We start from the raw sequence: 23,641 nt of genomic DNA, 5'->3' as shown, positions 1-23,641 counted from the left end.
GGTGGAAGGAGGGACGAGAAGAAAGACGGCAGCCCTGATCCGCAAAGTTCCACAGACGACGCTGGCTCGGAACGATGAGGTGACGACAGAAGAGGGCACTGCAGAGACAAAAGGTCGTGCGCAGTCTAAGGGATCATATGAAGAAGAGAGAGAGAAGAAAGAAAGCGGATGTCGTGACTTCTCCTTTCCAGACGTTGGTAGCTCTCCCGAGGCTCGCCGCAGCTTTGCTAGTCAGAGTCGGAAATTGGGCGTGGAACAGCCAGTGGAATCTCTTGGCACATCCTATACAGGGATTACCGGCTGTCGATCAGCCACGAGACTCTGAGCGCCAGGGGTAAAAGAAGATGACTTATGTCAGCGGAGTGTTCGGAAATGCAAGATGCCCGGTTCCGAGAAACGTGTCTGTGGCGAAGCCAATGCTTTTGGCATGGACCCTTGATGGACGTAACAAAAGGGTCTTCTTTGCCCCGCGCATGGGGGTCTAAAGAAAAAAAAAAGAATCATGTTCATGTAGTGCGTCATCGGCGTGGGTGGACGGAACAAGCAATTCAAGAGATGCATCCATCTGGGGGTGGAAGATCCGGGGCGCGGACCAAGACAAAAAGCAATTATGGTTCGCCTTCCGCGATACGAAGAACGATTGGTCTTGCTCTCACGAACACGGTTAGACCAATGGCTCCATGCATGTTTGTACATATGTCTGTTTTGTATTCCATTAGCCTTAGCCCTAGCCTGCTCTCTATACACACGTATCCGAACATGCAACATTCCCCTCTACGCAGCCGGCCTCAGCCTACTTCCCGTATGCGCATACACCTGACTCTGCTTGATCCCCCCATTCCCATCCCCCCTCGCATTCCCTTTCACGCCCTCCAACCTCTTCCCCGCAATCTCCAACGTCTTCTTAATTTCCGCCGTCGGCGTCCCAACACTACTCATCGTCGTCGTACTATCCATACTCCCCTTCCTCGAAAGCCCACCACCATCTCCCGCACCTCTAAGCAGCCCCTTGATGCCACCAGCCTTGCGCGCAGGAAGCTCGCCCTTGCCCGCCGTCGCAACATATAATAAATATTTCAAATTCGGCAGTGTGTGTCGTATATCCACGGGACGCAGGCCGAGCGCATTAGACAGGATCTCGATATTTTTGTTGAGCAAAAAAACACCGTATTCGAAACGGTACCGGACTACGTTCTTCGTGTAGAGTGGATACGTGCGCTGCGGGTTCTGGCCACTCTGTGTAACAGCGAGTGGATCGTCGATGGTCGATGTCGAGCCATGTGGTGAAATCGGATACGGCAAGATGACAGAGAGGTACGGCGAAAGCAGATTGACGACCTGCGCGACGTAGCCGAGCGCGGCGGAGGTCGTGTCTTCTTTTGCGTCGTCAAAGACGGAGTTGGGTAGGACGAGACCGCGTATGGTAAAGGCGAGGGCTTTGCCTGGGACAGGCTCGATGGGGAAGATGCGGAGAATGTCCTCGCAGACGCGGCGGCGCTGGCCGGTAATGTCTTCTGTCGCTTTTTCAATCAACGATTTGGTGTCGGCACACGTGTTCCGTTGGTCGAGTAACGAGGCGTGAGCTTCCGTTTGCTGGTCCCGGCCGGCCTGCATCTTTTCTCGTCGGTACTTGATATTCGCTTGCAGTTCATCCCGTCTCTTGCGCGCAGCTGCCACGCGTCGCCTCTCCGCCGTCACGGCAGCCTCGACCGTCCCTAACCCGTCTTCAGTCTCGGCGACCGACTTGACGGTCCCCAGATCCTGCTTGTTCGCTGCAAGTATGCCCTCAATCTCGTCTGCAATCCGGTCCCGTGTCGTCAGCGCATCCTGGATGCAATCGTCCAGCGTCGAGAGGCGCATGAGCGCGTCGTACGACGACGAATTAAGAGGCTTGCCATCTGGATTCTCCTTTGGCGGTGCCAGGACCTCGGACCGCAGCCGTTCCTGCACCGGCAGATCCGTAAAGCTAGTATAGATGCCATCCGTCATGTGGAACAGGATGCAGTTCTGGGGCAGCGGGTGCCTCAGACTTCCCAGCGTCCTGCCAATAAACTGCAGCGACTGGAAGTGCACCGTGTAGTTGACGAGGTACTGCCACTCCCGCATCGTCTCGCTCTTGGCCCACACGCGCACTGTCAGCCTGTCCAGCCGCGTGACTCCAGGCCCGCACGGTCCGAGATCGAAGAACTTGAAATTGGGATTCATGGCCTTCTCCACAACTTCCGAAATGTACACGGGGTCGTCGTGGTCCTCGACATGCAGACTGAAGAAGGTATCCGCCATGCGCCCGGCGGTGATGTCCTCGAGCTTCTTCTGGCGCGTCAGCGGACTCGCATTCGTCCACTCCATGGTCGAGCGGCGTCGCAGGCTGCGTCCGTAGCCCGGCCTGGTCGGGGTCGTGGGCTCGCGCAAACCGCCATTGCTGCGGCGGACGGCGTCGTCGGGGGCAGTGAGATTGCTTGAAGAGCGCGAGTGGGCGAGGGCTCTGCTCTCTCTCAGCGCGAGGGCCTTGGTGGGCGACTTGAGGGTGCTCGGGACGGCTTCGTCGTCGATGGTGCGGCCGCGCGACTTGGGGGGCGTCGCGGTGAGGGTGAGATTGCGGATGGTGATGCCTTGGAGATGGCGTAGCTTGCGGTTCTGGACGGATTGTCAACGAGGAAGAGGGAATTATGGCCGACATGGACGTACGTAGGGCAGCAGCCACGGCCGCTCACGTGGTGGAGAGGCTGGCTGTTCGGCTGCCTGGGGCGGCGGCTCTCCAGCCATGTTATGTAGCTCGCCCGGTGGGGAGACAGTCGCAGGAGGGAGAAATTGGAATATGTCCCAGCCTCATTGGTGCATCCTGATGCGAGCTTCTCTTGGCGCGAATAACCACAGCGGGCGGGCTCATAGTAGTCGCTTGCTCCGAGTGAGAGCGCGTCGGAGCCGTCGTCGCATCGCAGCAGGCGGACGTGTCTGGCTGGCTCCCGCGGGACAGAGGCCCGTGCGCAATTATCTCTCTCGCTCCCATCTTTGCGTCCCACGACCACGACCGCCCGCCGTCCATTGGCACCGCTGCCCACCCCGCCGCCATGCCTCGATCACTCGCCCGCCTCCGCTACAAGCCGCCCCTCAAGCCCGTCACGTTTGCCAACACCGCCCGCCGCGTCACCCCCCAGCATGTCGAACACATGCAAAAACGCATCGCCGCCTATGTCGATCGCCAGTCCAACCCCAAGCACCTCCGCCTGCAGACGGTGGTGAATGACAAGGCGAGACGGCAGGCGACGGGGCAGCGCGTCGTCTCGCCCATCAAGCCGTACACGCTGCGAGATGTGGTGGACCCCGAGGGCACCGCCCAGCACGGCGAGATCATCTACATTTTCCGCAACACAAAGACGAACCAGATCATCTACTCGCTGCAAGAACTCCTCGACGTACGAACACGTGCAGAATGTTGCCACTCACCCAGTGCTAACGCCACTCTCAGACCCACCACCTCGACCAACTCCCCTTCATCGGCAAGCACACCAAGCCCCCCGTCCTCCGCCCCGACGAATGGGTCCCCCACTGCGTCCTGACCTTCCCCACCCCCGCACAGGGCCACAATGCTTTCCGCAAGCTGCGCGAGTTCCGCCGCCTGCACGAGACGGCCTGGGACAAGACGAATCCGGAATACGTGCGCATGGAGCGCAAGAAGCGCATGCAGAAGATTATGGACCAGCGCGCAAATACCAGCGCCGATCTGGCAGAGGTGCTGCGGCTCCAGGAACAACATGGTGCCAAGACAAGGGAAGAGATGGACGAGTTGGAGAGCAAGGCAAATGTGTACCTGGATAAGAGGTGGGCGCAGATTGATGCGTTGGCGAATGCGGGGCTGGCAAAGGAGAAGCCGACGGATAGTGTCGAGTGGTTGCAGGGCCAGATTCGCTCCATGGATAGGAAATTGAGGATGAAACATAATCAGGGCGAAGCAGACCAAAAGAGCCTCAAAGCTGCGAAAGAGAGCTTGGAAACGCGGTTGAAGAAATTGTCGTATGCGTTGCGGAAAGCGGAGCAGTTCAAGACGATGCAAGAAAACCTCGTTAAGAAGGCGGCGCCTGCCAACGAGCTTGGTGCGCAGGGCAAGCTGGACGAATTGAGGGACCAGGCCCGTGACCTTGCCCATGCAATCGAGAACCCGGATCCGATGCGGTCCAAGGAGGATCTGGACAGTGACAGAGACGTGCTCGCCGGCTGCCGCGAACAGATATCTGTGCTGGAAGAGGCGTTTGAAGCAAAGAAGCAAGTCGATGCAAAGGACCATTACATTGCCAAATCTGTGCTTCCACAGGCACTGAAAAAGAAGGTGGCGACGCCGTATACGCTCGAGGGTGTGAGGGTGCGCTGGGCAGATTTACAAGACGCGCTCTATGCCGCTGGCCAGTGGCCCGAAGCTATCGAGCACGAACCTCTTGAAATTCATAAAGCGCGGGGTGAGACATTATTACTCAGTGCCGAGGAGTTTGAGATTGAGAAGAGGACCGAGGTGAGGGGCATGATGGAGAAGATGGGCTTGTTGGACCCAGAGTACTTTGGTCCGCAGGGTGCGAGTGCGAGTCAAGACGCGTTTGCGTACAACGCCGCGGAGAACGAGGTGCTGCGGGAGGAGGAGAAGACGGGTATTGCGAGGTTTTTGCCGAGGAACCCGTTTAAGAGGGTTATGGCCTGAGGGTGTGTAACGAGATGGAGTGTATTATATACTTGTTGGATGTATACTGTTGGATGGACTGTCCGGGGTCATGCTCGTGTGATTGTTTGGCGGCGCTGCGTCTTGTGAAGTGTGCGAATCAGAATACATCTTGAATATTTTTGTACGAGGCTGCAGCTCTTTATTGAGATGAAATGATACTTTGACGTCGAGTCTTGGATAACGCAAGACGCTTGGTAGGTGGGGACTAGCTCTAACACGGCCTAGTAGTCCTCCGCCCTGGTAATCGAGGCACGATGCTATCCAAACTAATTACCAGCGTCGTCAACGAGAAACAAAGGATCATGCCAGAGCTACGCTACACAATCCTCAAAGATCACAAATAGTCGATGCCTTCCACGAAGGATTAGTTTGCAAACGTGTATCCGTCCAAGAAGCTCACGACCTCCCAATCAGGTAACCTCAGCAATGCTCGCGTGGGGCTCCGCCGTACACGGAGCATTGTGCTGGCTTGGCACAGCCCCACCACATCATCTCCATCCACACACCCCCAGCACGCTGCCCATACTCCGTTCATTCCGCACTTTTATCTAATCATAACCCACCCCCACTGAGTAAGCTTTCGAGACTCGAAGCACGGCACAGAAACATGGCGTCTAAACCTTTTCCAGCCATGTCGGGCGGCTGCGCGTGTAATGCTATTCGGTATCGCTTGCTTACTTCGCCGCTCTACTGCTTCGCATGCCACTGGTACGTCGTCGTCGTCGTGACTTTTCTACACAAGAACCGCATTTCCAAAACACAACAACAATCACACAACTGACCTGTTGCTTCTTTCTTTTCCCAACAGTCCCAAATGCCAAAAACAAACCGGCAGCGCCTTCAGTCTCAACCTCGACATCGAACTCTACAACATCCGCATCCTCTCCTCCACAAAACCCCTCTTCGTGACCCAAAAATCACCAGACACAGGACTCCTCACCCAGCACGCAGAATGCCCCACGTGCCACGTCCAGCTCTGGGCGAGTAACACGCCGGGCGACGCGATTGTCAGTGTGCGCATCGGGACCCTGGATATCCCGTCGCTGATGGAGCCGGATGTGCATATCTTTACTGAGAGTAAGTTGGATTGGGTGAGGTTGCCGGAGGGGGCGAGGGCGTTGGGGAGGTGTGAGGATTTGAGGGGGTTGTGGCCGAGGGGGAGTAGGGAGAGGTTGGAGGTTTGTATTAAGAGGGCGGAGGAGGTGAGGAGGAAGAGGGGTGCTGTTGCTGCTACTGCGGAGAATGGGGGGGAGGGGGGGGTGGTGGCTGCTGCTGCTGCTGCTGGTAGCGGAGAAGAAGAGGATGTGGCGGTGGAAGGAGATGGAGAGGGGGATAGGACGCCGACTGCGGCGGAGTTTGGCGGCGAGGACGATGATGATGATGATGATGAAGAGGAGTTTGAGAAGAGGTTCCGGGAAACGGAGAGGGCGCTGCAGGAGCGGTTGGAGAGGCTGAGTTTGAAGCTGGAGAGTGAGGAGGTTGTTGGGGAGGATGGAAAAGGCGACGCTTGATGAGTCTGGTGCTGGAGAAGAAGGCCGCTAGAAGGCAGGTTCTACAAGTAACAGGTAGATCACACGGCTTAAGGTAGTAATTGATGTGCTTGTCAGCTGTTGCGGAGGCGTCAAGTTGAAGACTTGCGTAAGGGCATGGCACCAATCGAGTCAAAATCGTGAAGCGATTTCTCGTACTAGCGAATAGATCTCGTACCAGCGAAGCATGAGAAATACCTCAGTAGTTGATGAACTTGAGAATTGCAGGCAAATTGTAGATTACAGGTTCTAGAATACTACGCAGAGATCAGGAGCCCTTGGAGACTACCAGATCGGCACCACTTTTCGATGAGCTCTATATAGTCCTGGCTGCCAAATCCCCATGCTGCAGCTCGCGCCAGCTTTTGTTGACTCTTTTACTCTGTAATTTTCTTCGCATAATTGTTGAAATACCCCGGAGTGCATGGTGAAAGCGCAGCAAACCAGTTCGACATGCTAGCACTTTCATTGGCCCATTCTTCTTCTGCATCGCGCGATGGCTCAATTGCGAACGCATCAGTTTTTGTTGCTTTGCGCGCTGATTGTATGTAGTGTGCTACGGTTTTCGTGTGATTGTCCAAAACGTAAGATACATTGCCTGTTGGTATTTAGCATCCTGTCACAACGCACAAGTGGTCAACTTACAAGCAGCGCCAGTCTGACTGGTTCCACTGAAGAAAAGATTTGGAAAATCGTGTGTGCAACATCCATGGAAAGTTGTCGGTCCCTTTTCATCCCATTTGTCATTTAGATTGAGCACGTGTCGCCCAAACACTTCCATGTTGCAATTACGTGCTGGTGTTTGTGCCCCATCTGCAGCCGCCATTCGAAAACCTGTGCTGAGCACAAGCAGATCAACTTTATGCTCGACACCATTGACAATTACTCCATGTTCTGTAATTTTCTCCACACCGAACCCTGATGTCTCGACCAGCTCGACATTCGGTCTATTGAAAGATTGCAGGTACTCGTCGTGAAATTTTGGTCGTTTGCAAAAGGTTGGATGCCATGATTTCAGTTTCTCTGCCGTTTCTCTGTCGTGAACGATGTTATCCACACGTTCCCTTAATCTTTGTGCTCTTGGAAAGTCAAGGGTATTCAGCTCAGCAACATGCGTGTCGATTCCTTCTGATTGAATCTTTCCTTTGCGCGCTGATCCTACCACTGCACTGAAACTTAGCATCTGGCACCAACCATCGCGCACCTGATCGACTTGAAGCGGCTCCCCTCTGACAAAGTGGTTGAAATTGTGTCTTCTTTCTCTTTGCCACCCTTTCTGCGCTGTCATTTGTTTCCATTCGTCTGGATCAGTCGGTCGCTGACCACGAACATCGCACGATGTCGGCGTGCGCTGGAACACCAGGACATGCTTGGACCACTTCGCAAGTTCCGACACAATCTGAACAGCTGTAGGCCCTGTGCCAATAATCCCCACTCTTTTGTGTTTCAGTTTCTCCAATTTCTGCTCTGTTGGTGTGCCACCTGTGAGGTCATATCTCCATCTGGCAGAGTGGAATAATGGGATTTTCGTGGTACCAAAGCCTTCTACATTCGGCACATGCGGCACATTGAGAACACGACCCGTAGTAATGACGAATCGAGACTTTACGCTCAGCGATCGACCTGGTTCCGTGGGGCCTCTGTTCTCATGAATCTGAGCTGTCCAATGGCGTGCTTGGTCGTTCCATCTTATCTCGGTAACACGCGATCGAAACAATGCTTTGTCCTCTAGATCGAAGTGACTTGCTAGCCGGTTGGCGTGTTGCAATAGCTCCGGGCCATATGAGTACTTGTGCTTTGGCATGTACCCCGTCTCCTCGAGGAGTGGCATGTACATGTAGCTTTCTACATCGCACATAAGACCAGGATATCTGTTCCAGTACCAAGTTCCTCCAAAGCCACCTGCGCTGTCTATGATCCGAATTCCTTCAGGCAAGATTCCGGCCTGAATCAGTCGTGCAGCAAACAGAAGACCGCCGTATCCAGCTCCTAGGATAAGAACCTTGTAAGATTCGCCATCGCGAATGGGAGAACTGGAATTGTTGAGTGCCTCATGATCAACCCAGACGTCCTCGTTCAAGCCAGACAGCTTTTCCGATGTGTTCAGATCAACAAATTGGGCCTCTGCATCGGGTCTGATCCTTTTTCGCGTTCGATATCGTAACGCTTTTGGATGGTGGGATCAGGTGTGATTTGGGATTGCATTGTGTCACAAGTTGTAACGATGTATAGTTGAAATTGGGTAGTTGTTGTCCTGGGAACAGTGAAGATACAGCCCTGGAGAACGAGAACAACAGTATCGTTCATATGCTTGAAAGGGCCAACTTGCGATCCTTCGCCTCGACTCAGATGCAATTGGATTCTGATTGTTGTCTTGGACCTACAGCTGATTCCGACAGGGAACGGAGAACGGATGTGGTGAAGCCTGCATGAGACCCCGTAATGGCAAAACTGGCGTGAGGTAGGTACGGATAGGCATAACGACATGCTATCTCCACACGATCGGCATCGGAACGGAAACATAGTATCCCGTGACCAGGGACAAAACTGCCCTGCTGCGAAGCTTAACAGAATTCCAAAGCTTCCATAGCCAGATGAAATTATCAGTCCGCATCATTTCTGAATTGCAATATGGCACCTGTTAACAAGACAATTCTTCCTTCGCTTCTTGCTGATGGCTTTTTGAATTCCACATTGCCTTTGATACCGGAATTCGATCGACTGCCATCCTGCGCAGGCTTGCCGCAAGGGTGCGCATGGGGGTTTTTGACGATTCTGAGGCGAGAGACGTATATGGGACTTTAAATTTCCTGACAGAAGAGGTCATTCTCAGTGCAAAAGAAGAGATCACGGAGGGCATCTCCATCTCTCTAAGGTTAGTAAGCTCCGCCCGTTTGTAGATATAATTTAATACTTGTCCAGCTGAAAGTTGGATGGATTCACAGGCTCCCCAACGAACCGAAAGCAATTGAACAGCACTTTCATAAGCTTGAAAGACTCCGGGCTTGGCTCATTTGGTTGAGATGAGGAAGTAAGCTTCAACACTCAGATTAGCAGTCACTGGGATAGCTATTGTCATTATCCGCATCAAGTAACTGGTGTCGCATACAATGGCGCCTCGTGTACACGGGAGCAGCTTGCGGGCAGTGCAAATGGCTCTGCAAGACTTCTGACTCTTGACTAGTGGCAGACTAGAGGGGGGGTTGTTGGCCGTGGAGTTCTGCTCGACTATGTCAGATATGCGGAGTCCAAAGGCATTCAACTATCGCCGTTCAAGCACCACAGTATCACAGCGCAACTGCTTGAAGAGGTTGCACACTCCCAAGGCACAGAACTTCGTGCTGGCGATATACTTGTCGTAAGGACCGGGTTTGTCAGCGTGCTCACAAAACTGAACAGAGAGGAGCAGCTTAGTGCCACGAGTAGTGCGGAAAGTATAGGGCTGGACCCTAGTCGAGAAATGGCTCGTTGGATCTGGAATCATCAATTCGCCGCAGTTGCTGGTGATAATCTAGCTGTCGAGGCGGTGAATGGAAACACTTCTTCTGCTAACCAAGAATTTCCAAGCTTGCGTAAGTACCTTCCTCATAAATATGTCTACCTTCACTGACGGTATTTATCAACAAGCCCTCCATCACTGGTTTTTGACCATGTTCGGAATGCCTATTGGAGAGCTCTGGCAACTCGACAAGCTGTCGGAACATTGCCACAATTCCGGAAAATACTCCTTCTTCCTAACTTCAATTCCTCTCAATATTCCTAGTATGATTGCTAGTCCTCCAAACGCATTGGCTATACTGTGGCACAACATGGCTTCGGGGTTGAGAAGGGGTAGAAGGTCTCTGACCCATAATTAGTAGAGAGATTTTCGTAGATATTCTTGGTTCTTGGTTCCACGAGAGTGTAAAGTCGCTTTTTCGGCGGTGGAGGCTTACGGTATCGCGATAATCATTGCCCAGGTATAGTTCAGCTTTTGGGAACGGCAAGGTTAGGTTCCGGCGCTCGGAATTTTCTTGGACCGCTTTCTTGTGTCTATAATAACGTTATACATCGTCTTGTTACCAGCATGTTTATTATCGGCATGACTTTATGCATCTTGGCACGCCCAAGACGCTAAGAGTACCTAGGTAGATCCATGCGGAGCGCCTATCACATGATCTCTCTATCGGTAACGGAATGTTTTCGTCCGCTCGTTCGGATGCTTTCAATCCGTTGCTGGAGCACTACTTAATATGCGCTTGGTTATTACCATGCCTCCAACCGCTTGAAACTATGGATGGCATTTCCGGCAAGGTAAGTCTTACAGAGGATCCTAGTAGTTTTTACGCAATGCTTACGACATTGTTTGTAGGTCGTCATTGTCACAGGAGCGTCATCTGGTATCGGCTTATCTACCACACTGACATTGCATCAGCATGGCGCAAAAGTGCTTGCATGTGATGTCAGCGAAGCACCAGATTCAATTCTCAACTTGGAGGATACGGAATTTGTTCGTGCCGACCTGACCCAGAAAGGCGTACCAGAGCAGATTGTCAAAAAGGCTATGGACAAATTTGGCAAGATAGATGGGTTGCTAAACATTGCCGGAGTAATGGACACGAACAACAGCGTCGACTCGCTAACAGACGAGACATGGGAGCGTACCATCGCAATCAACTTGACTGCTCCCGTCAATCTCATGCGAGCTGTTGTACCTCATATGCTTGCAGCAGGTGGAGGGAGCATTGTAAACGTTTCCAGCAAAGCAGGCATCAGCGGTTCTATTGCAGGTGTTGCATATACATCTAGTAAACATGGAATTGTGAGTGTTGTTCTTTGCGTTCGTGTACACATCAACTAATATACGCGTAAAGATTGGGGCCACAAAGAATGTAGCATTTAGATTCCGGGAGGATCGTATCCGCTGCAATGCAACTTGTTCCGGTGGTAAGTCCACGCATATGAGACTTCAAGCTTACAAAGGGCTTCAATACTGACAACTTAAGGTGTGAAAACAAACATCACCAAGTCTATCGATGAGACAAAGTACGATACGGCAGCAATGAAGTTCATGAAGCTTGTTCATGATCTCTATTTTGGGGGCCCTGGAATAGCTGAACCTCAATCGCATGCAAATGTACTCGCGTTTCTTATCTCAGACCTTAGTTCTGAGATCAACGGGGCAATCATCCCCGTTGATCAAGGCTGGAGTACTATTTAGAGTGAATGGGAAGTACGGAGGCGTGTTCCATCGAAGCCATACAATCAACCGTTCCCCAAAGATCAACCCAATGATAGCATGTTGAGGTGGATGAAGCAGCAGAGATGTAAACCAGGAGGTGTAGCTGTTGAGTCGTTGCTTGAGGATCTTCCAATTACCGGCACATCAGATGAGGCATCACAAGAATCGACCCGCTCAGCCCAACTTTAGAGGTCTCATGTCATTTACTTGCAGACTGATCGTGCGGCTGTTAGAGTCTCAGCAGAAGGACTCTATAGCACCATGAACCATGGTATTGAATCTCTATAGACATTTCTCAAGTCATTTCCGCCGTGATTGCAGCGTATAGCGTGCCAGTATCAATAGGTTGAGGGCGAGATACTCAGACGACCACCGTCAGTCAGCAAGACAGAGCCATTTGCATAGGCTCCAGCCCTGCTAACGAGGAAAAGTATCGCTCCCGCCATGTCTTTGACATCACCCACTCTTTGCGCGGGTATGAAGTCCCTCGGCCACTTGTCTTGTGTGAACACGCCTGCAGTCATTTCACTTGGAAACGCTACGACAATTAGCAATGATGCGAGACCTGGCTCTTCTTTGAGGATATTTCGACTTACTGCCAGGTGCGAGGATATTCGAGCGGATATCGTGAGGCGCCAACGTGGTCGCTAGGGCTTTCATTATCTGAACTGCCGCTGCTTTAGAGCCAGCATATGGTACGCGACTATAACCACTAGCGCTGCCGACACATATGACTTGGCTCGTCTGATCAACGTTTCCAGCTTTGTTCCCTTTATCCAGCAGCTCGAGAAACGCAACGGCTGTGAAGAAGGCGGCTGTGTTGTTCAAAACAAATGCCTGCGTAAAGTCGTTCATGTCCCAGCTCCAGAAGTGATCCCGCAACTCGGTCGGCGATCCGCCTTTTGCGAGTTTCCCAAGGATTGGGCCAGCCATACCGGCGTTGGCGACAACAAGGTTGACGTAGCCGGATTTGGAAGCGATGTGGTCTACTGCTGCGGCGAGATCGGACTTGACCGTGACGTCGGTCTTTAGGTAGTGGATGTTCCCATGCTTCTATACGCGGATCCGTTAGTATGATTGTGGTGACAGTTCTACATCCACATGAGTGCGGATGGTGAGGCTACACATACCGCTGTGCTGGCTACCTTCTCCAACACCTCTTGGCGTCGACCTAGGATATATACGGTCGCACCATTGGCCTCGAGTGCCTGTGCAATCATCAAACCAATGCCTGGTGACTTTCAGATAGATGTTCGTCCCGACCCGTGGTATGGTCACCTGTTCCCCCGCCTGTGACAACAGCTACTAGCCCTTTTACATTGAACAAAGTAGCGCTGTCGAGGTCTGCCATATTGTGGAAAACTGTTGTAATCTGGATTGGTTTAGGCTGAAGCTCCAGAATTTATGTAGACAAGGTGCGGTCTGAAAGAACGTGTAAGATACCGGGCGAGAAGAGCGACGCTCCGCAGGCTGACAAAGACATGTTGATGTTCATAGGTCAAGTTGATGTACGACTGCGCCGATGGTACGGCCGAGTCGTGCCCCGCCGTAACACGTTTAGGTTTGTGAAAGGCCTAAGAAGAGCCGCGATCAGTCATCGGAAGTTCCATCATGTAATAGTCAAGTTAGAGACTATGACGAAGTCAATACACGATTTTTAGAGACATAGCTTCAGTACCGTTCCAGTACTCATACGTATGCGCGTCGGTATGATCTCATCGAGAGATCGCGATGGTTACTACGGCTTGAAATTGCCATGCAATCGTTTCGCGGGTCCGATGTCATCTCAGAAAGGGTACTGGTGTTGATAGTCATGACACCGCAGGCAGTATCCAGGCTTTCCGACAGCTCCGCAGCCTCCGCTCAACGTCTCCGTACCAGGTAAAACTTTGCGATTGTGATGGATGGTACCGTGATGAATCTCCTCCTTGTGTAGTGCGGATGACTATCGCACTGTGAAATTTAGTTGTCGAATTCCTGTATCGCGTTCGTAGAGACAATGGCTCGCCTCTGAAGGGTCAAAGAAAGCGGACCTCGGAAGACACCCGCAGGCGCGCTAGTACCGTGTGGGGTAATTAGCGGCATACCCCAATGGGCAAATGCGGGGGTGGCCTCATCGGCGCAATGCAACACCGAGCTGCCTACAACGGGGCGTTAACATGTTTGAACCACGTCTTCATTTCTAGGCACCTTCGGTATATAGTGCTTGGTACATTAGTGCGGCTCTGCAGCAATCAGTGCCTGCTCCATCCTTACCCAACTCACTTCCAACGACTACGGCAGAATGGTCCTTGCGCCTATCGAACGTCTCCCCGTCGAGCTTCTGCAGCCCATCTTCATTGCCGCTGGCCACAGTATCGCGCTGATCGAAGCGTCTGCCCACATCGCAGCACGACTCTCGTCCGAATACATCTACCACTCGACATGCGACTACTACCTGACTGAGGTGCGAGGCACACGCGCCGAGCTTTCGGCAGCACAAACCCTTATCTTCGCCTGCAAACGGATGACATGGTCTTTCTTCAAGAGTTGGATCATGCGACGATACGGATCAGCTGGATGCCTCTGTGGATGGACGACGAAAGAAAGCTGCTTCGATCCGCAGTGGCCACCGAAATTTGAAGACGCTTCGCAGATGCTCTTCTCGCGGAGTCATTTAACCCAAATTGCCGTAGTCAAGGGACGCATTCCAAAGAAGTTGTTATCAGGCCCCTGGACGCAGGATAAGATCCAGTTCCTGCGATTCTTGCTCTGGACCACTGCTATGACGGTTGATTGGATGGACCTAGGGACTGCGCAGGTGGCCATTGAGGGCAGGAGGCAGGCTATGCTAGATCGGAACCTTGAGGCCGTGGAGTTGTTCAACCACAATCGACGTCTGGGCAGACCCGCATATTTGGAAACAGTGCGATTCGCTGTCATGCACGCTGGCTGTGACCGGTCTATTGTGTACGACACATTGCTTGCTGCAAACATGTGGTACGGACAAAGGTCTGCGCGATACTCTGCCGAGCTCCATCAGTGGTGCGAATTTCGGATAGCGGATGGCGATCCGAAAGGCCGGTGGCTGCAGAAAAAGCTCTGGGAATCTTGTATTCTTGATCATCAGGAAGAGGCAGAGGAGGCTCATGTGCACATTCGGCGAGATCTAGATCCCACAACCGAAGCCTACGAAGGAGGGCAGGGAGATGTGCTTACGACGCACCAGCTTCATTGGAACGAGGTATGTTTGATTTCTTTCCCGCGGCGCCGCCAGTCATCCGTCAGCTGCACCTCAGAGCTGTCTACACCCTACATGAACCATGTGAACCAAAGTCATTCCTGGCACGACATCTCGGGCTAAGCAATCTACAGGTGAATCCGCACCGAGGATGGCTTATGGCGAGATCAACGGGTCAAGAATGCCAGACTATCAACCACAACATTAGATGGCCCGATGTTATTCGCTTGCCGGGATATCGTATGTACCGTGGTAATACCTGTGCTCGTCGGCTATACTGCTGGATTGAACATAATGGAGCCTCGCGAACCATTGAACTTTGGCTTGCACCGCCTATCTCCCGCCAACCCCTTGTAGACGTTTTTCTTCGGCGTATCCGATCCAAATAGGCTCTATGAAGTACCGATATAATGGATCAGCTCATATGGGAGACTGGCGTCGAAACCATCTTGCATCTGTCAGCTCCTCTTTAAAGTGTACTGAACTATATTCTAGGCCTACCGCTTGTTTGGGTGGTTCATCGTTCTGCCGCACCGCGGCCACGGCGCACAGTACCTCCAGAGAGCAGACTTGGGCGACTACTGGTCACACTTGTACGGGCAATGCCACACATGCCGAGGCTCTCGCGAGACGGCACATCATCAATTGCAAAACATATGGCTTGACATGTGGATTCCCCAGACAAAGAGTCGTACACACCAGCGAGGCGAGTAGGTACTACAGGCTTATTCGACCGGCGTAGCGGATTGAAATCTACAGCTTGCTCGCACCTTCACGCCCAACGAAACCATCGATAGGCCTGACTTTTACCACCCCTGCTCCGTCTTTCCGGCCGTCTATCATGAACTCTTGGTACTGGGCAAACGCATCCCAACTCTGCAGCACCGCTTCGACCCGCGTACTATTCGCTTCCCGGTCTTCAACAACAGTGAATGCGACTACGCCCTTTACGCTCTCCATTACAATAGACGACATCTCACGCCACCTCTCCGTGTCTGCGGTCGAAAGTTCGGATTTCGAGGGGATGTTCATGAGCATGACGGCTGGATTCGACGAGACTGGTGGTGGCGACCCTGAAGATCTCTTTGCAATGACTTTTGAATTGTGGACTTCTGGTGGTTGAGCGAGGACATTTCCGGTTGTGAAAAGTTGGATCAGGTCTTGAACGGGTTTAGTGGCCAGGTGTGAGTCGCTTGCTTCTTGATTCGCATATCTACTCTGGTCAGCATCTCAATCTTCAACGATTTTCTTCGAACCTACTCTTCGATCATGTAGATCTCGGTCCCTGAGCTGTCATCTACCGGCAATGCGCAGATATATTGTAGGACTTGTGGCTCCTGCGCTGTCGTGTGTTCGATGATCTTGTGAAAGGCATCAATGGCCATCTGCCGCGCACTCGAGTCCTTGAAGACAAGTCTGGCAGTGGTGAGAATGGCCGTCATTGTGACCCAGGCGATGCAAGTGGAACAGCTATGACATGACTTTGCGTGGGCGTTTATTGCTCTATGTATATACACCCCGCAAACTCGGGATACCAGTTCCGAGACTCGGAATAGCTGACCCGTACCTGCAGCGAATTGCCAAGAGCTCTATACTCGGGTATCTGCATCATATCTTCTAGGAATGAACTAGTGCGATGGAATTACCACAGCTGCACTTAGTCAAACCATGAAAAGGTGCGGTTCGGGTCACGCCCCACCCCAGCACGTGGTTGCGCGTGTCTTTACGTCATCATCCCGACATTCATCGCACTCACCGAACGCGTCTCCGCCAGCTCACACTCTCTTGCCTTTCATAGCCTCCCATCCCATGTCCCTCCCGCACTGCCTCCGAACCATCAAACCCACACTCACAGCCCCATGGCGCGCATATTCCTCCCTTAATCGCAAAAGTCGCATTCCATTCAACTTCTTCTCCGGCTTCACAGCGGCCAACATGGCGTCCGCATCTCTCGACACCTCGCCCTTCCCATGCACACCGTACAAACCAAAATATGATACCTGGCCGTACAACGCCTCCGACTTTGTGCGCTACGACGAGAATGACGACGGCGTGTTTTATCGGCAACCGCGACTAGTCACGCATATCGATGATCCGAGCATAGCGCGATTAACGCAATATTATGACACCGTGTTGCCCAGGAGCGGGCGCATAATGGACATGTGCACGAGCTGGAAGAGCTTCTACCCGGCGTCGGTGAAGGAAGCGATCCAGAAGAAGGACCTGGAGGTTTACGGCGTGGGGCTCAATGCGGAGGAGATGGCGCTGAATGGCGTGTTCGTGGGCCCGGAGCGCTGGCGCGTTTTGGATCTGAACAAGCCGCCGCATGACGTACGGGCTGCATGGGAGGGCGGGCTGGATATGCGATTTGATGCGGTGACGTGCGTGGTTAGTATTGACTATTTGAATAAACCACTAGAGGTTTGTAAAAAGCTTCTCGAGGCTACGAGCGAGGGTGGTGAGTATTTCCTGGATTATCATGCATGCGACACGAAGGCTGACTTTGTGCTTCTACTTTCAACTAGGAACCGTCCATTTTGTCATAAGCAATCGGTGTTTCCCGAACAAAGTGGTCAGGAGATGGATGATGCTTGATGAGCGATCGAGACTAGAGTTTGTAGGCGATTATCTCCACTTCGCGGGCTGGAAGGACGTGGAGATTGTGGATCTGTGTGCGAGAGATGAGAGTGGGATGAGGCTTACCGATGACCAGGGGACGGTGTTGGTGAGGAGTCCGTATCTGCCGCATCATCTCGATCCACTGTGGGTTGTTAGGGCGAGGAAAGGAGTGTGAGGGTGGGTAAGCAGCGCATGGTGGCTGCAGTGTCGTGGCATAGGTAGGCATCAAGTGTCCGGACACATCCTGTGATGTCATGCGGGGTTCGCTTGTCTTCTAGGCAACAGCATCGATACATATATGTACACTCGAAAGCAATGCGCTACATCCACCAACAAGAACTCTAAGAATCTTAGACCCCGCCGGAATCATGCCAAACAACATCGTCTGCGATCCTTGCAGTCAATTCCTGCGCGGCGGAGTCTCAATGACCAGGGAAGATAACAGTTCTATCATCTTCACACATCACCGTGATTACGAGTCTTTCGATCATGCGATGAAACTACCATGTTCAATCTGCAGTCTAGCTTGGCAATACAATGACCGTATTCCCTCACTACTGGACTGCGCGAGAGGTTTTAGTGGAAGATACAGCTATTGTTGCGACGATGAAGAAGAAAGATGCACTCTGTCATTCTCCACAGGTGACGATGAGATAATCAGAAGCAGACAGCTGATCTTTGTTCCTCTTCCCAGTAAGTTTATTTACCATGTTCGGTGTGAAGCTACTAAGAGCACGCACAGTTCCAAACATGGATGCAATTCCGAGACGCTTGTCGGATAACACTGGATCAAACTCAGCCATTGGTTTCCTCCTTGATAGCTATAAAGACTGTCGTGAGAACCACGCACGATGCAGGCTTATAGAGCGGCTTACACCGTCCACCTATCCCTCGAGATTACTGGACGTGGGCGCCACACCGAGCGACAAGATTCATCTGCGTGACACCAGTTCACTTTGCGGAGAAGAATACGTCTGTCTTTCGCACTGCTGGGGGGGTGCGATTTCATCGGTACTCAACGCACAGACGCGCTCTACGTGGATGGATGGAGTGAACGAGGCAACACTACCGAAGACATTCCAAGAGGCAGTGCTTGTTACTCGACGACTTCAGATCAGATACCTTTGGATTGATTCGTTGTATGCAATCACAACTTCCGCTGATAGACTCAAGCTTACCTTTGTAGATGCATAATTCAAGATGACAAAGACGACTGGGCTTCGGAGGCCTGTCGCATGGGAGACATATATGCGAATGCGACCTGCACAATCGCAGCTGCGGCTGCTGAGAACAGCGGTCGTGGACTCTTCTTCGACAGGCCTTCACGATCACTTTCCCCAAGGCGTGTCCAGATTGACTTTAGCCTGGAGGCCTCTTGGCTGGAAGGGAAAGACCTAGGGTTTGAACTGAAAGGGATGTACTTGTGCGACGTTCGGTTGCTGGCTCAATATTGCATCGAAGACGCACCACTGAACAAGAGAGCTTGGGTCTGTCAAGAGAGACAGCTTTCGCGTCGGCTCATGCACTTTACCAGTAAGCAGCTCTTCTGGGAGTGCCACCAGCGTTTAGCATGTGAAACACACCCTCAAAGCCTTCCCCCTTGGTCAAAAGCGTGGTGGCGTCACGATGCGACGGCGCTGAAGGAGAAGCTTTGTGATCGTATGCACCAAGATAAAAACTACCTGCAGCGCGTCTCGACCTGCTTTTGTGGAAGACAAGGCGTAGATATAGAGACCTACTATGCCTGGACCACATTCAGAGATCAATACTCAAGACGCGCACTCACCCGCGCCACCGATAAGCTTGTGGCCATCCAAGGCATCGCAAACCGGGTTGGTCAAGCTACAGGCGATAAATTCGTCGCAGGACTCTGGCGGAGTCACATCATCGAAGAACTCTGCTGGAGCAGGGAAGTGGGAGTGGAAGCCGCCATGATCAAACCGTCCGAATGGCGAGCACCAACGTGGAGCTGGGCTTCCATCGATAACATGATCTGCCATAGCATACACTTCAAGAATCATCGCTTTTGCGCAGGTCGGAGACTGGAGTCATCAATTGTTGAGCTCAATGCCATTTCGAAGCTCTCGGAAGAAGTAGGTTATGCACCTCTAAAGATGAAATGCAGACCCTTGCCAGTGATTGTGAGACGCGATGAAACGAAGAACATGGAGACGCTCGATCTAGTCGATCAACACGGAAAAACATGCAACATACTACAAAGCTTTGAGTATCCAATCGTGTCCATCGGCATGGATGCGGGTGACCTGGACATCACAGTTGCGCAGCAAGGCTACCTGGTCATAATGCAACGATGCATTCACCAACACCGATACAGAACACGCCATAGTAGCAGAGATTCAGAAAACGGGGACAGAGAAAGCGACGACGAGGAAGGCCAGACCGACAGCGAGGGAGCCGATGACGCTTCCGAAGTCTCACACAAACCATGGGAACGAGACGACGCAGAAGCTTTGTTCCTACGAAGTAATCACAACATCACTTTCGAAAGAGCTGGAGTTATCCGGTTCTGTCGCCCTTATGCAGTTGATCAAATACTGAAGGCACATTACGATGCTGAAGAGAGAGTGATTACGTTGATCTAAGCAGAACTCTGCAAGGATATAGTGTGCCGACACAGGGGGCGTGTAGGCTCAAGCAGGACTAGGATGGTTAGAGCTTGGTAGATGCCTCGTTGTAGACGTCAAACAGTCAGTTCTACTCTCATCTTATTAACACGGTTACTCGACTAATACAATTCCAGTCTCTATAGGATCGTAAAGGAGTATTGTGTAACTCCATGGATATGTCGCAGACCCTCTAGATCTGAACAACTAATAACTCAAAGGCGAGGCTGAGCTGTGTTTAGTGTAGCCGGTTTTGTATCGTTGTACCTGCGAATACTCTCACTCAAGGATCCTGGATCTGATCCACGAGAGTGTGAAGTTCGCTCTTCGGTCTTGGTAGAGGCATACTATATCGCGATAAGATCTGATCGTCCGCACTACGGTGCTAGCGCTATGCCCGAATCGTGTTTTCGTTCAATAAGAGCATTCTTACAAAAGTAGCGTGATGATAGTAGAAGCAGCGCGCAAGTCTGCGAGGCGGTCGGGTACCAGTCCGTGCACGCCCCGTAGCCTAACCGTCATACAACGGTCGGATTAGTTAATCCCCTGTCTTTCCTGCCGGGCTCCCGACGCTCCCAGTATTGATTCCACGCGGACTGCAAGTAATTATAGCCACGACCTAACTCACAAGACCTTTTCGCTCCGCTTGCCAAGGCGCTTCGGACAGATTATACGGTGTATGTGCGTTTTCGTCCAATTGCCATACAAGTTACAATATCCATCGTTGTGCTGTTATCTCTAGCTATCAAATCAAGTCTTTTGTTGCGCAGACATGGTTGCTGTATCCATTTTGGCCTGTTTCCTCGCGACTACCGGGGGTGTTCTGTAAGTGGTTCGGAAAAAAGTACGTTTTGAGATTGATTCGTTTGGCTGACATGAAGTTCCCAGAGCCTCGGTAGGTGGTGGCGCTCAGGATGCTTTAGCGCCTCTGAATGCTGAGCGGCGCAATCTGCGTCTGGGACGTCAGTCGAGACGGGCGGATAATGCGACGCTGCCGCTGAACATTGATGTTGTCGTGCATGTCATAACTCCTGGGGATATCTATGGAGAAGGGTACATCAGGCATGTTCACCTATATTTGTGGACGACGCTGGAGAGTGTTTACTGATTCCTTTGTGAAGCGATGAGCGACTCGTGGCGCAGATGGAGGTCTTGAACCATGCGTTTGAACCAGTCGGATTCCAATTCAAGCTCGTGAACACGACGCGCACAATCAACGAGTTCTGGTAAGGCAGCGCAAAGGAAAAAAAAACCCCCTCCCCCGTGTTGCATAGATGCAAACCTAACCAATGTTTTTGCAGGTACAACAATCTCCTCGAAGCACGTCCGGCCGAACGACAGGTCTCTGCTGCTCTGCGCCAGGGCACTCTCGCTACACTGAACATATACAGCATGGGGTAAGTGAGGCACGCATATGTGCTCTGCAACGAGAGCTGAATACCCACGTAACAGTGTCGTCAACACGACCGAAACTGCGTGGGCGACGCTCCCTGCCTCGGAGGCACCATACGATGGCGTCTTCCAGAACAACACGGCGTTCCTCGGTGGCAGTCGGCCTCTCAACGAAGGAATCACGCTGGTGCACGAAGTCGGTCATGTAAGTGCAGCAGCATGCACATGGGGCTTCTTGTGCCAAATGCTCACATGACGATGGTTATTAGTGGTGTGGTCTCTACCACGTGTTTAGCTTTGGCTGCGCCGTAAGCTACGACTACGTACCTTGCATCCCCCCTCACTGTCAACATGCAAATTTGCCTCTCCCTAACCGAAATATGCAGGTCGCAGACACACCGATCCAGACGGACCCCCGACCTCGGGTGGATGCCCGATTGGACTGTAAGAGCAGCTCGAACCCGCGCCTGTGCAAATGCCAACTGACTCGCACAAACAGCGACACATGTCCCGACCAGCCCGGTCTAGATTCTATCCGTGAGTAGTCGACCAGCAAGCTGCATCAACAATGAACACCATTGCTAATTCATGTTAGACAACTACATGTCGTATTCGGCGGATTATTGCCGGTATGAATTCACGCCGGGACAGATTCAGAGGATGCGAGAGCAGATGGCCAAACACCGCGGCATCGTGTATCCTGGCATCGATGTTAATAACATCCCCGAAGACCAGGTTGAGATTCCGCCGCCGGAGGAGACGTAGGGGAGGGGTGAGGCTTTGGTCTTGGAGGATGTGGGCTTTGGTTGTGCTGGGAGTGTAGACGTTTGGTAATTAATCTTGAAGAGTATTGCTTTTCATGATTAGTGTCTTGTTTGCAAGATGTGAGGAAGCAGACAAGGGATGGTGTTGAAGTACCACGTGGCTCAACATGTCTGTCTTTCTTGTGCAATGCAGGGTACTGCACTACGTCATGATACCATAGCCATGCAAGTCCGTCGACAGCCGTCTTGTGGAAGATCTCCTACTCTCGTATACCCTCATGCTCGCTCGTGTGTCGCCCAGGCCGCGTCATGCCATGTCCCTCGTATACCGTCTTGTATAACCCCTGCCGTCCTCACACCCACTCGACGTTGTCATCGTCCCACTCGACTCGTCGCGTCTTCCGTGTCGGCTCAGTCACACGTCTTGACAAGTTTCTAGTTGGCTGAAAGATGGCTTAGTATATATTCCGTCCGCGTATGCAATATGGATAGATAAGACAAAAAAGCATAGAACAAAATCCACTCGCAATCAAGCTACCTTGGGCGCAGGCGCAGCAGCCGCAACAACCTTTTTCCGCGGCTGTGTAGTCAGCCCCTTCTTTAATAACAGCGGTATGACGTCCGTCGCTTTAGTGCGGCTGATATTCTTCCGGCAGACAGGACACTGCGAGCGTTTCGTCTCGTGGGGCCCGGTGCGGTTCTCGCCGGCGATGAGGGCTTCCATGAGGCACGTGTGGCAGAAGAGGTGGCCTAACATTTCCGAATTAGCAAACATAGTAGATGTAGTGTTGGAAGCAAACCCACCACAAGCCGTCGCTGTTAGATCCGTAGGGTTATCCATGCAAATGACGCAATTGAACGAATTGAACGTTGTAACCGTTTCTTCGGGCTTGGTCTGCGTTTCCACAGCATCGACCTGCTGTTTCTGTAGTGCTTGTTGCAGCGGGCTCTTTTGCTCGGTCGTCAGATCCACCTCATCTACTTTCTCGGCGTGCTTGCCCTCGTCCTCGAGGCCCGCTGCCGTCCCATCGCTCCGCTTCTGTCGCTTAGCCGACGGGCCTGGGGTGGGCGATTCTCGTCTTCGCACGGCTGTTGTTGGCCTTGGCGGCGGTGAATCGGGGGCGCTCGTCAGGTCGACGTAGCCATTGGCCAGACGATCAGGGCGTGGGCGCGTGCTGGGTGGCATGAAGGTGTCTGCGGGGAAAGGGCTATATGGACGCCAGGCGAAAGGCGAGTAGCGGCCGTGGTCGAGGGCGGCGGGATGGAGGATGTGGTCGAAGAAGGCTGTCGTGTAGGGGACGGGTGGGGCGTTGAGCTGTTCGTCTTGGTGGTCGATGTCGCCAAACAAGTGTCCAAAGTCGTAGCGGGCAAAGTCGTCTGGGGGCGCGTTGTCGTTGTCGTCGTCGTCGTCATAGGTGGACATTGTGGTGATGGTGGTGGCAAGCGGAGCGGAGACGGCGGCGGGCGCTGCTCAGGTACGTGCTTGCTTCACCATGGCGGACATGCGCGCTTCACCCACAGGCATGGCAGCACGGGGGTCTGGGCATAGTGTCGCAGAGGG

General features: G+C 52.5%; 9 protein-coding genes across 9 annotated transcripts; 5 read left to right on the top strand and 4 right to left on the bottom strand.

Moving 5' to 3' along the window:
• Positions 1-774: 774 nt before the first annotated feature.
• On the bottom strand, positions 775-2,766 carry ACET3X_002141 (uncharacterized protein; the record flags this gene model as incomplete). Its single annotated transcript, XM_069449099.1, has 2 exons — positions 775-2,637; positions 2,689-2,766. The coding sequence occupies 2 exons, from the start codon at positions 2,764-2,766 to the stop codon at positions 775-777; spliced, it is 1,941 nt and encodes a 646-aa protein (XP_069308688.1).
• A 305-nt stretch (positions 2,767-3,071) lies between these two features.
• On the top strand, positions 3,072-4,690 carry ACET3X_002140 (mitochondrial 54S ribosomal protein mL67; the record flags this gene model as incomplete). The annotated part of the gene is made up of 2 exons (XM_069449088.1): positions 3,072-3,416; positions 3,470-4,690. 2 exons carry the CDS (start codon positions 3,072-3,074, stop codon positions 4,688-4,690), a joined length of 1,566 nt encoding a protein of 521 aa, XP_069308687.1.
• A 628-nt stretch (positions 4,691-5,318) lies between these two features.
• On the top strand, positions 5,319-6,306 carry ACET3X_002139 (uncharacterized protein; the record flags this gene model as incomplete). Its single annotated transcript, XM_069449077.1, has 3 exons — positions 5,319-5,419; positions 5,520-5,788; positions 6,296-6,306. 3 exons carry the CDS (start codon positions 5,319-5,321, stop codon positions 6,304-6,306), a joined length of 381 nt encoding a protein of 126 aa, XP_069308686.1.
• Positions 6,307-10,512: 4,206 nt separating this feature from the next.
• On the top strand, positions 10,513-11,440 carry ACET3X_002138 (uncharacterized protein; the record flags this gene model as incomplete). The annotated part of the gene is made up of 4 exons (XM_069449066.1): positions 10,513-10,533; positions 10,592-11,041; positions 11,094-11,166; positions 11,226-11,440. 4 exons carry the CDS (start codon positions 10,513-10,515, stop codon positions 11,438-11,440), a joined length of 759 nt encoding a protein of 252 aa, XP_069308685.1.
• A 359-nt stretch (positions 11,441-11,799) lies between these two features.
• ACET3X_002137 (uncharacterized protein) lies at positions 11,800-12,681 on the bottom strand (the record flags this gene model as incomplete). Its single annotated transcript, XM_069449055.1, has 3 exons — positions 11,800-11,999; positions 12,058-12,514; positions 12,592-12,681. The coding sequence occupies 3 exons, from the start codon at positions 12,679-12,681 to the stop codon at positions 11,800-11,802; spliced, it is 747 nt and encodes a 248-aa protein (XP_069308684.1).
• A 2,753-nt stretch (positions 12,682-15,434) lies between these two features.
• ACET3X_002136 (uncharacterized protein) lies at positions 15,435-16,123 on the bottom strand (the record flags this gene model as incomplete). The annotated part of the gene is made up of 2 exons (XM_069449044.1): positions 15,435-15,894; positions 15,942-16,123. The coding sequence occupies 2 exons, from the start codon at positions 16,121-16,123 to the stop codon at positions 15,435-15,437; spliced, it is 642 nt and encodes a 213-aa protein (XP_069308683.1).
• A 493-nt stretch (positions 16,124-16,616) lies between these two features.
• On the top strand, positions 16,617-17,227 carry ACET3X_002135 (uncharacterized protein; the record flags this gene model as incomplete). Its single annotated transcript, XM_069449033.1, has 3 exons — positions 16,617-17,062; positions 17,115-17,139; positions 17,207-17,227. The coding sequence occupies 3 exons, from the start codon at positions 16,617-16,619 to the stop codon at positions 17,225-17,227; spliced, it is 492 nt and encodes a 163-aa protein (XP_069308682.1).
• A 3,469-nt stretch (positions 17,228-20,696) lies between these two features.
• Positions 20,697-22,081, top strand: ACET3X_002134 (uncharacterized protein; the record flags this gene model as incomplete). Its single annotated transcript, XM_069449022.1, has 9 exons — positions 20,697-20,749; positions 20,813-20,986; positions 21,046-21,150; positions 21,226-21,321; positions 21,377-21,521; positions 21,586-21,639; positions 21,703-21,785; positions 21,816-21,853; positions 21,912-22,081. 9 exons carry the CDS (start codon positions 20,697-20,699, stop codon positions 22,079-22,081), a joined length of 918 nt encoding a protein of 305 aa, XP_069308681.1.
• A 352-nt stretch (positions 22,082-22,433) lies between these two features.
• Positions 22,434-23,503, bottom strand: ACET3X_002133 (uncharacterized protein; the record flags this gene model as incomplete). The annotated part of the gene is made up of 3 exons (XM_069449011.1): positions 22,434-22,523; positions 22,619-22,830; positions 22,885-23,503. The coding sequence occupies 3 exons, from the start codon at positions 23,501-23,503 to the stop codon at positions 22,434-22,436; spliced, it is 921 nt and encodes a 306-aa protein (XP_069308680.1).
• Positions 23,504-23,641: the final 138 nt, after the last annotated feature.

The sequence above is a fragment of the Alternaria dauci genome, chromosome 2 (genome assembly GCF_042100115.1).
Source record: "Alternaria dauci strain A2016 chromosome 2, whole genome shotgun sequence".
Taxonomy (NCBI): domain Eukaryota; kingdom Fungi; phylum Ascomycota; class Dothideomycetes; order Pleosporales; family Pleosporaceae; genus Alternaria; species Alternaria dauci.
Note: the sequence above shows the minus strand (reverse complement) of the source record. Positions and strands in the feature narration are given on the sequence as shown.